Here is a 12,133-nt window from a genome sequence, read left to right as displayed (position 1 = left end):
CACGCACCTCTGCCCCACTGCGCCCCCGCGCACGCCCGGACCTCACGGCCGCTCCTCACCCTGCAGCTCCCGCTTCTCCCTGCGCTGACTCCTGACGAGCAGCTCGAAGTCGTCCGCCGCCGGCTCCTCCAGCCCGAGCCCCTCCATAACCCCGAGCTCAAGCCGGGCGGCCCAGCACAGCGCCACGCCGCGCACCCCGGCCCCGCACCCGACGTGAGACACGCCGCGCGCGCAGTCGGGAGCGCGCACGCCCCTCATGCGTTCAGCGGGTGCCCATGGGGCGAGCGCTCGGGAGAGACATAGGCAGGGATCGTTCCCAGGCGGTCCTAGCGCCGCCGAATGTCGAGGTTCAGTATAGCGATGGCTCACTGGGCCGCTCTATCGGCCGCCCGCCGCGCAGGGTGCCAGGATGTGCCGCTTGGTCTGCCCGGGCACGGAGCCTGGGGTCGGTAGCTCAGAGCGAGGCAGACCCGCCCCTGGTTCGGGGTTTGTTGTGTGTCCAGCCCCTCGGCCGCTGATAGCGGGTGGCTGGGAGAAGCACGTTATCATCGCCGCCCCTAGCAAACCCCGGGGCGTGTCAGAGCCACCATTTGTTATTTTTATTTTTTTGGCCCAAATTTCTGTTTGGCAGAAAGGGCCGTTTTTCTCTGGGGGAAAAACCAAAAACACCAACCCCTTCATTTTGTTTGTAACAGTTCAACCAGTTCTAGAAAAGTGGTTCTCAGCCAGGGCTCCAGGGGAACCATGAGCAGGTTTCAGGGAGTCCACCAAAATAAACCAGGGAGCAGAGCCAGCATTAGACTCATTGGGGACCCAAGCAGAAAGCCCAAGCCCCATGGCCCAGGCCTGAAGCCACAGTCCGAGCAACAAGGCCCCAGGCAATTGCCCTGCTTGCTAGCCCGGCCCTGGCTTTTAATCTACTGGCTATAAGGAAGTTGTTGCAGCACAGGCTGGCCATGATGTTTTTATAGCATGTTGGGTGGAGCTCAGAAAGAAAAAGGTTGAGACCCCCTGTTCTAGAATAAATCAACAGCATCATTTGTTAACCCTTCTTGCTCAGTCCACTTACATGTGGGGGCATGAGAGACAGCTCAGTGGTTTGAGTATTGGCCTACTAAATCCAGGGCTGTGAGTTTAATCCTTGAGGGGGTCACTTAGGGGATCTGGGGCAAAATCAGTACTTGGTCTTGCTAGCAAAGGCAGGAGGCTAGACTTGACCTTTCAGGGTCTCCTCCACTAGTATGAGATAGGTATATCCCCATATATTATAGGCATGTCTTCAAAAGGGGAAAAAAATGTCTTTAACCTGCGTTAACTGATTGGAGGTAAAAGCCTAGTGAAGATAAGGTAGCTTGTAACATTCACACATCTCAGAAGCAAGTAGTGAACTCACCAGGCTAACACATGTGAAAACTACAAACTGCCCTTTTATTTCAAGTTGGTTAACTCAAGTTTGCTAACTCAGTTTAAGAATATACCTTTTTTCATAGTGCAGGCAAGACCCGTGTCTTGAGTCCTCAGGTGGTGGGACATGGCACTTTGTGTCATTCCAGAGCAGTTATGTGATTGTGTGATCGTGTGATCAGTCTTTAGGATGAAGGCCCAATCATACTAGTTGCTCAGTCTCTGTCCTGAAGAGAATGGAAACTCATTATTTATAGACATTTATTTAAATATAAGGTGCACTGTGCCAACGAATTACTTGGTGCTGTCACCAAAACTCTTCTTTGGAATATCACCATAGATGAGCAGAATACAATCAGTTAATGTTGATAGTTTCAGTTGTTTTTAAAATGTTTTCAGATTTGGCAAAGGTAGAAAAAGTTATTTCATACTTAACTGTCATGGCAGTACTATAATCAACAAATATACAGGGTGAGCAAAAATGCATAATGCAAACAAAATGACAAAAACCCTTAAAAAACATTAGTCCAGATCTTCTGATCCTCACGTGGTAAAATATGCCTATATACCAGAAGCAGATTTCCAATTAGACACAGTAGGCACATGGGGTGCTGGTGTTCTGCGGGCACAAGCTGCCAAGCATGCAATTTTCGAGCCCACCAGCACCCCATGCCTACTGTGTCTAATTGGAAATCTGCTTCTGGTATATAGGCATATTTTACCACGTGAGGATCAGAAGATCTGGACTAACGCATTAGCAGGTGTGTGGTAAACAAGACATGAGAAGTCATTCTTCCACTTTACTCTGCGCTGGTTAGGCTTCAACTAGAGTATTGTGTCCAGTTCTGGGCACCGCATTTCAAGAAAGATGTGGAGAAATTGGAGAGGGTCCAGAGAAGAGCGACAAGAATGATTAAAGGGCTTGAGAACATGACCTGTGAAGGAAGGCTGAAACAATTGGGTTTGTTTAGTTTGGAAAAGAGAAGACTGAGGGGGGGACATGATAGCAGTTTTCAGGTATCTAAAAGGGTGTCATCAGGAGGAGGGAGAAAACTTGTTCACCTTAGCCTCCAATGATAGAACAAGAAGCAATGGGCTTAAACTGCAGCAAGGGAGATTTAGGTTGGACATTAGGAAAAACTTCCTAACTGTCAGGGTAGTTAAACACTGGAATAGATTGCCTAGGGAAGTTGTGGAATCTCCATCTCTAGAGATATTTAAGAGTAGGTTAGATAAATGTCTATTAGGGATGGTCTAGACAATATTTAGTCCTGCCATGAGGGCAAGGGACTGGACTTGATGACCTCTCGAGGTCCCTTCCAATCCTAGAGTCTATGAGTCTATGAGTCTATTTTTAGCTACAGGAGTATTAGCAATTGCGTGTTGCTGTATTTTGAGCTGCTTTGCTGCAACTAGCGGCACTGATTCGATCTCCGGGTGAAGATCCGCCTCCCGATCTGCCCCGACCCCTGCCTAGGCGTCTCCCCTTATGTGGCGTTCGAGCATGCGCAGAATTCTTGAGGGAGGGAAGCAGATTTTTGTCCTGCAGAAAGTGTGCTGCAGTTCCACCTTTTTCCCACCAGAGGCCGCTGTGCTGCCAGAATAGCCTCAGCTGACTGGTCTGCAGCAAAGAGCTAGCTGTCTCCAGAGCAGTGGTTCCTAAACTTTAACAACCTGCTAACCACTGTCACAAAAATATCAAATCTCACGAATCCCCTCCTAAAAATTAATATTTACAGGGACCTTCTGCTTACCTGAGCATAAATGACAGAGGCAGTGATCTTGGACATAGTGTGTAATAAGTGTGTCACAAAAAAAACAAATTATTATTATTAATTTTATTACATTATGAAAACAGCAACGCTCTTCCAAGATTTCACTTTGTAGCTCCTATCACTTCAATTAAGCCTCCTACATGTTTCATCAAGGAGTACCTGACATGAAACTGCATACAAGTATTTACAAAGCCAACTCAATTAAAGAGGTCCTCCTACAAGCATTTGGGTCTTGAGCAGTCCAGGCAAACAACACATGACTACAACATAACTTAAACTTATCTGCCAGGAAGTCATGGTCACAAGGCTCGGGCTTCTGGCCCCCACACACGGGGTCCCTAGGGATGGCTCTGTCCACCATTATGCAATTTTTTTCTGAGAACCCCCGATACATTTCATAAACCCCCAAGGGTTCATGAACCCGAGTTTGGGAACCACTGGTGTAGAGGTATGTAAGGTGTAAATCTGGTCCTGCTAGATACATTAACTTCAATGGAGCTATGCCAGTATCTAACAGCTGCAAAGGTAATCCAGTGTCTACAAATATTAAAGTAGAAAATTATGAAGTTATGGACTCTACCACTGGGTAATTGACTATGAGATAGGCTAAATGACCCATGTCATAGGAAAGAACAGGGTGAATATGGAGGTCCATGTAAGAAGCCTGTAGTTATGAGAATACACCATTAAAAAGGTTTAGCACTGGGTCATTGCTTCGTCTTCCAACACAGCTATTAGTCTAAGACCTATAATTGAGCAAGTAGGCCAATATTTTCGAAAGTGACCATTTATTTTGAATGCCTCAATATTTCAGTGCCCAACTTGAGAAATATTGGGCCTTTTGATATTGATATTTAACAAATGTGGAACAGGACTGGAAAGAAAGCTAATATTGTTTCAATATTTTAAAAGATAAATAAGAAAACTTGTGTAACAGAGAATCAGTTAGACTGACATTGTTCCTTGACACAAATCAAGGATTTAGAAAAAAAAATACTAATGGAGCGGGGGTCTTTGCCTTCTGGATTTTGAACCTTGAGGGGACATTTGAGTCACATTTTGTCATGTTTGGGTGACATTTTCTCAACTGTAAAGGCTAGAAACTTTAAAAAAATCTCTCAAACCACTTAACTCCAAAAACTGAAGTTTTAAGAATCCCAATTATTGTGAGTCTCACAGTAAATTTGTGAAAGTTGGCAACACTAAAGTCCTCTCAGTCTTCTGAAATCAATGCCTATGATTTTTCTAGAGCACCCAAAACCCAGTTGTGGGTGGCTCTAAGGAAGCTGTGAACATGTGGAAAAAGCGGGAGCCCCTGTAGGAAAAGCAGTGACAAGATTTCTACCTTAATGATCAGTGCACATCTGTTTACATTTTTAAAATTGTGTTCAAGGCTCAGAAACCAGAAGTCAAACAAAAATGTTTTTTCTAAATCCTATGACTTTTAAGCTAGTCTTTTACTTTTTTGGAACGTGATTTTTGTATTTTGAGATTGGCAATATTGTAAAAAAATTGTCACATTTCATTTTGTCACTGCAGCCATTATCAAGATATTTGGCCTACAGTCCATCTCTTCCCAGACCCCTGAGGCTGCCATAACTTTCACTAGGCTAAATTTTCCTCTGCTTGCTCCCTGAGTTAGGGGAGTGGCAAGCCATTCTGTTATAAAGAAGCAGGTTGGAGCAGAGGCCTTTTCCAGTCATTTAATAATCTTTCCAGATTGCATGTGAGTAGGGGCAGCTCCAGGCCCCAGCACGCCAAACGCGTGCTTGGGGCGGCATGCCGCGGAGGGCACTCTGCCGGTCGCCGGGTGGGCGGCAGGCAGGCAGCCTTCGGCAGCTTGCCTGCAGAGGGTCCGCTGGTCCCACGGCTCTGGTGGACCTTCCGCAGGCATGCCTGAGGAGGGTCCGCTAGTCCTGCGGCTTCAGTGACTGGCAGCGCACCCCCCAGGGCATGCCGCTGTGGTTGGGGTGGCAAAATGTCTAGAGCCGCCCCTGCATGTGAGAGAATGGGAGCAAACCCTAAATACTCAAACTGCCACTGAAATGTGCTGCAATTAACCCATCTGAGCATTAGCTTGTTACTACAGTCTCCAGTCCAGAAATAATTATCGCTCTGCAATTACTCCTGACAGATAAGCACTTGGGAGCTGCAAGAGTTGTATTTTACTCAGATATACAACAGTTAAGGATCCCATCACTAACATAAAACCTACATATAACTAAACATGTTAACACTGGGAACTTTAACCTAGCTTATATCATATGCATGTAAAAGGATGGTTATATTTCATATTCTAGGTCACAACAGAAGGGATTATTCTCTTTCCATTTTGGGGGAGGTTGAAATTTTCATTTTAAAATCCATTAGCATTTGGGGGGAAATGCTAGTACACCTTTACCCCGATATAATGCTGTACTCAGGAGCCAAAAAATCTTACCGCTTTGCTCCACTGGAGTGCGCAGCCCTGCCCATCCGGAGCACTGCTTTACCACGTTATATCCGAATTCGTGTTATATCGGGTCGTGTTATATCAGGATAGAGGTGTAATTAAATTAATACATTTAAAAAGCTAAGACTACAAAAGAGCATTTAAGCTAACCTTTATTACAAGGTTTATTGATTAGGAGAGCCAGCACCATATGCAGGGAAGTACAGATTTCTCCAGGCTGCTCAAGTACCCTCAGATACACCAGTGCAGACCTCTCCATTTAAAAGGATAAAATGTCCTATGAGATTGGTTCTGTTTCCAGCACATAGCAGGGAAAAAAGCCCTATCGGCAGTAACTGTGCACCTGTTAAGGCCCCAATTCTGCAAATGACCTCTGCACCCATGCTCAGGAAAAGAGCTGAAGAGTATGAACTCATTCAGAAGTAAGTTAATTCTTTACTATGTGTTACCATCAGTAACAGATAATAAAATGGAGACTGCTGGATAAGAGCCAGAGCTTCAAGGTGTGAGTCTCTGATATGGAGAGAATGATGATTACAATCCTATTATCCTGGATTTACTCAAGGACAATCAGAAGGTGTTTCTCCAAAAAGTCAGTAAAACAGAGAAAGGTTATTTTCACCTCAGTAGAATCTCTGAGATGAAGAGAGTCAGGTAAGGAAATATTGGGGAGTCAAAGATATACTGAGTTGCTGTGATTTTATTAGCCTAGAGATCTAGTCTGTTTGAAGACTTACAGATGAAAGAAATCCATGAAGTCAGTTACTAGTAGATGTGTCCAGTTGTTCTGGAAATAAAAATATTAGGAATAAAAGCTATAGATATTAGTGGGAGGTTGAAAATATTAGGTTTGATGGTGGAAGAATTTGAATCTTTTCATATTTTTAGTAAATTATTTGTTTAATAAAAAGATTCATGGAGCTTCCCCATACAAAAAGGAATTCAATCAATCTATAAAGTGTTTGTCATTTGTACTGTACCAGCTTATTGACAAAAAAAGAAACCTTATCCATGTGTTGGATGTGGTAAGGGGAAGAAAGAGCAGCAGATTTAAGGCTGTAGGCAGTTGAAGCATAGGTAAGGAGCAGAGGCAGATTAGGGGTTTGTGGGGCCCTGGACCAGAACAAGTGGGGGCCCCTCCTCATCCCTTCCACCTGCATTTCTCCCCCCCGCCCGGTGCTCCTGCCAGAGAAATGGGGTCAGAGTCCAGGGGCTGGAGCAAGACTGGAGTGGAGAAAGCCCCTGCACCTCAGTCCCACTCCCCGGCAAAAGCACTGGACAGTCAGAGTAGATCAGGGCATGAGGTGCCCCAATTGGCTGAGGCCCCAGGCATGGTCCCTGCTGGCCCAGTGGCTAATCCGCAACTGATAAGGAGGGGCAATGCAAAGAGGATAGGGCTAAGTGTCAGGATCTGGCCCATTATATTTATTTTTAGTCCATTTAGTGCTCTTGAAAGAGAGTGAACACTGCCACTCTAATAAAAATAGATCCTTGTCGAGCTAGGACTTCACAACCAGGGCCGGGTTAACCTTTTGTGGGCCTGATGCCAAACATATTTGGGGGGGCCCATGGGGGCAAAGGAGCATAGTGTGGGGAGGTCAATCCCCAGAGCAAGGGGCCAGCCAGGAGCAATGGGGCATAGCATGGTGGGGCTGGCCCCGCTCTACCCAGACTAGTGTAAGTGCACTATCTACAAACTGGTAATTGCCAGACGCCCACTGGTCTGCCCAGCCTTGTGCTGCCAGCATGCCCCTTCCCCTCGGGGGTGGGCCCATGCCATGCCATGCCACACAGCCCCCAACTCCCTATGCCCAGCATCCCCTAGAACTTTTATGCCCAGCAGCCCCTACACACAGACTTTCCACCACAAATGCACAGCAGCTTACACACCATCACCCCTGTCCAGCACCCCCACACAGACCCGCACCACTACTGCCCAATGCACTTCCCCACAGCCCACCACCACAACTACACAGCATCCCAATCATACCCCCCCATTGCCCAGCATCCCAACACAAACTTCCCCCAACACCCTCCAAGAGACCCCAGCAGCCCGCCCATGCACCTCCAGAGACCCACCCCCTCACACCGTGGCCACACTCACCGTCCCTGCTGGAAGGTGACAGCGTCTGCCAGGCTGAGCTGGCAGCGCGGCTGGGGCTGGTCCAGTGCCAGGGCGGGGAATGACTCCAGCCTCTCGGGACTGGCGTGATTAGCCAAGCCAGGGTCTGCCCCCACCCTGGCTGGACTCCCTCATGACCCACTTGCCTGGAGATAGGTTGACCATACATTCCCGTTTGGCTGGGACAGTTCCCTTTTTAAGCTCTGTCCTGGCCATCCTGACTTTTTTGACAAAAATGGCAAGAGCAAACGGGATAAATGCCCAACTGTTGGCAAGAGCAAATGAACAAATGCCCGGTTTACCAAAAAAGTCTGGATCAGCCCCCTAGTGGGGCATGGAGGAACATCTGTGGGGGGGTGGTAACCTGAGGTGTCAGGCAGCATGGCTTGGGGGGGTCAGCCCTAGCCCCAGCCAGAATGGAGCTTGGGTGGGGCTAGGGGCCAGCCCCAGCCCCTGGCAGCAGTGTGGGGAGCTGGGGCAAGGGAAGGGTAAGCCCCTATCTTGGCAGTGGCATGCAGCTCTCAGGGAGTGGAGGGGGTCAGCCCCCGGCTGCATTGTGGGGAGCTGTGGGGAAAGGGTCAGGAGGCTTGAACTGGTTTGTCAAGAATACTAGGAGCTGATGAGGAAAATGCAGGTGACAGCAAGACAGTTGGCAGAAGGGGAACACTGAGATCAGATGAGGAACTGGGGGAAAAGAGGAAAAACTGAGTCTGGGAACAGCGGGAGGAGACACAAATCTGACAAGGAGTTCAGATATGAGGAGACAACTGAGGCTAGCTCAGCAAAGAAACTGGAACAAGAAGCCAGAGAGAAGGGAGAATGGAGCAAGGACCCAGGGAGGTTGAAAGGATTATAAGGGACATAGAGATGACAGGTGGGAGCATACAGAGAAACTGGATGAAAAGCTGGGAGGAGAAAACTAGGACTGGCTGGGCAAGGATACTGGGGACAAAAAGTCAACGTAGGGAGCAACTAGGACTAGCTGCACTAAGAAACTCGGAGTGGGAAGAGACACACTGGGCTGTAGATGGGGAGTCTGGAGGGGGAGAGACTAGGACTCACTGAGCAAGGTGATTAGGACTAGAATGAGAAGCCTGGAGCATAGAGACTAGGACTGGGAAGGTAGGAAGGATGGGGTAGGTACAAGGAGCTGGGATGAGGGGGAGAGAGGACTGGGACAGCTTGAAGAGACAGGGAAAAAGGGTCAATCTTTGGTGTATCAGGCAAAAGAGTCTGACCACTAGAGCACATTTCCTTACGGAACCTGGCATGGAACCAAAGATTCCTAAGTCCCCAAATTATTCTGCTGACAGCAAATATCCGTGAAAAAAACCACTGGCAAAGTGTGTGTTTCATCTCCCTCTAATGCTAGTCCACATAGAGGATCAACCTATTACTGGCAAAAAGAACAGAAGTACTTATGGCACCTTAGAGACTAACACATTTTTTTGAGCATAAGGTTTCGTGGGCTAAAACTCACTTCATTGGATGCATGCAGTGGAAAATACAATAGGAAGATTTTATATATATACACACACACACACGTCCCTGCCTGCAGGTATATGGGATCTTGGGGAGCAATTACCACACAGGTGGGGTGTCAATTAGTTTCTTTATTAAAGGAAAAAGGAAGTGGTGGGAATTTAACAATGAAATACGATGGGATGGGGTGTATAGGGTGTTTACAATAGACAATGATGGGGGGTTCTTCTTATTGAACAGTGTAGGGAGTTCTAAAAGTGGGGTACAGTAAGTGGGGTTCAGCACAATGGGATACAGTACAGTCAATAAGCATATCAAAAGAAATGCAAAATAAAATGGTAGCTTCTATATAAAATGGTCAACAATCTTAGATAGAATGTATTAAGTGGTTAGTGGCCTTATACACAATGTAACACAATGGTATCAATGCAAATACGAAGTATATCAGAAAAGTGGAAGCAACCAATGGGGTGTTATAATTACAAGTAAAATGTGAATCACAGTGCAATAATACAATATGGGTGATAAGTGAAATTATGCAATGTAACGGTATAAAAGAAAAGTAATGACTTAATTTGTGAGGCTAGGATAGCAAATAATCTGCAAGAGTGTACCTAAAGGCTGGGTCAAGGAACAGGAGGGGGAGGGGAGTGAATGATTAGTGGCAACTGATGAGAGGAGAGTGCGGCTGGAAGCAGCGAGAGACTCTGAAGCCCTGCAGGGTAAGGACAATGGAGCAGTGTGATGGTGATCTTCGGTAGGGGAGGGGCAGCGGAGAAGTGTAAAGAAGGGCTAGAGAGAGGTTTAAGCAACAAGCGGACACCAAAAACAAAGGGAAAAAAAGCGGCAAAGGGTTTGGGAAGTTTCACAGGGGGAGAAGCAGGAAGGGGGTTGGGAAGTTCAGAGGGTGATGCAGACACGGGGGGGAAGCGGCAAGGAGTTGGGAAGTTCGGAGAGAGTGCAGATGCGGGGGAAAAAGCAGCAAAGGGTTATAACAGGGAGACACGGAGAAGCACACAGAGGGGGAGATTGGAGTGGGGGAAAAACAGACACGGGAAAGTTCAGGGAGAAATCGGGACAGCGGGAAGACAAATTTAAGCAGCAAAAACCTTATCTATCTTAACCAATGACTACGCAAAACAACAAATATCACAGTTCTAAGCAAAACTATAACAAGCAACTATACGGAGCAACAAAACAGTAACCAAAAACAGTAAACTATAACAAGGCAGGTGAACTTACAAGCTCTACAATCTTAACAAACTATGACTTATTAAACTAAAAAAAACCAAAAAACCTATGGTGCACCTTATGCTATGGGGAAGTCACAGACGGCAGAGTGGTATGTGCCCAGGATACAGCTCCCAAGACAACCCCCAAGGAAGCCAAGGGATGGTGGCTGCAGCAATGGATACAGCTGAAAGCAGGGAGCCCCGAGGCAAAGCCCACAGGAGCAGAGCTTAGCAGCGGCACAAACTTATTTTTAGCGGCAAAGCGCTGCGGAGTTTAAGAGAGGTTTTAAGACACAAACCAAGGTTTAGCTTGAGTCTGTGTGCTGGGAAAACAGAGCCAGCAGCTAAAATAATAAAATAAAAGTACGGAAAGTTTCGCAGAGGGATTCTTACCAGTCCCCAAAGCAGTAGCAAAGGCAGAAGCAGCAGCAACATCAGAAGAAGCAAGGAGGGCTCAGTACAGTCTCAATAATCAGGAGATCTCTCAGGTAGCAATTCGTTCTTCGTGGGGGGGGGTTTAAAAAACCGGGGGTATACTCAAAAATAAAATGAGAGCGGAGAAAGGACCCCCCAAAACCCCTGGCTGATCAGACCAGGCAGCAATGCAGGAACCTTTCTGATGTTTGTTTCAAAAATGTCTGTTTTTAAAGGCAAACTCAGGCAGTTTCCCGCCAGTAATCCTGATAGGCTCCCTCTGTCACAGGGGAGGAGGCACAGGGAAAAACTGCAGGTGAGCACAGAGACATGCCCGGGCAGAGTCCTGTGCAATAGGTGACTCAAAAGCACATGAGGCCTATGACTCATGCCCAGGATCTTAAAAACACAATAGGTCTTGCAGCTCTGGACATTGCCTGCCCTACACTGAGCCCAGGTTCAACGAGGTGATAATAGGACTAACCTTCTGAACAGGGGAGTGGTCCCATTTAGCACGCAGCACAAGTGGCCATCCCTTTGAGAAGGGCAATGGCTCTTCGTTAAACAACTTAAGAGGCCCTCCCTTTGAAAAGGGCAGTGGCCCTGGTAAACAACTTAACAGCCAGGGAAGGGTGGCCACAGGAGGAGAACAAAAACAAAATGGAGTAATGGGACAGCTGTAAGAAACAAAATGGAATAGGAGGATAGCTGTAATAGACAACACACACACACACACACACACACACAACATGTAACAATGGGTGTTATGATAAACACTAACGAGAGTGATCAGTTAAGGCGAGCTATTACCAGCAGGAGAGAAAAAAAAGTTTTGTAATGGTAATCAAAATGGCCCATTTCCAGCAGTTGACAAGAAGGTGTGAGGAACCGTGGGGTGGGGGCAGAAATAAACATGGGGAAATAGTTTTACTTTGTGTAATGACCCATCCACTCCCAGTTTTTATTCAAGCCTAATTTAATGGTGTCTAATTTTCAAATTAATTTCAATTCAGCAGTCTCTCGTTGGAGTCTATTTTTGAAGTTTTTTGTTGTAATATTGTGACTTTTAGGTCTGTAATTGAGTGTCCACGGAGATTGAAGTGTTCTCCAACTGGTTTTTGAATGTTATAATTCTTGACGTCTGATTTGTGTCCATTTATTCTTTTACATAGTACAGACTGTTCGGTTTGGCCAATGTACATGACGAGGGGCATTGCTGGCACATATTACATTGGTAAATGTAAATGCTGGC

At 46.6% G+C, this 12,133-nt stretch overlaps 1 protein-coding gene across 3 annotated transcripts in view; it reads right to left on the bottom strand.

The window, feature by feature from the left end:
* The window catches only part of OTUD6B (OTU deubiquitinase 6B), a 28,474-nt gene extending 28,262 nt beyond the window's left edge, over nt 1-212 (bottom strand). For 2 of the 3 annotated variants that reach the window (XM_030553430.1, XM_030553431.1), the window contains exon 1: nt 60-212. In XM_030553430.1, the coding sequence (XP_030409290.1) occupies nt 60-147 (88 nt within the window). In that variant the 5' untranslated portion in view covers nt 148-212. The remainder of the gene's footprint in view (nt 1-59) is intronic. The other variant, XM_030553432.1, reaches the window with a different exon arrangement.
* Between the last annotated feature and the right edge of the window lie 11,921 nt (nt 213-12,133).

The sequence above is a fragment of the Gopherus evgoodei genome, chromosome 2 (assembly GCF_007399415.2).
Source record: "Gopherus evgoodei ecotype Sinaloan lineage chromosome 2, rGopEvg1_v1.p, whole genome shotgun sequence".
Taxonomy (NCBI): Eukaryota; Metazoa; Chordata; order Testudines; family Testudinidae; genus Gopherus; species Gopherus evgoodei.
The sequence above is the reverse complement of the archived record's forward strand: the minus strand, read 5'-3'. Positions and strand labels throughout refer to the sequence as shown.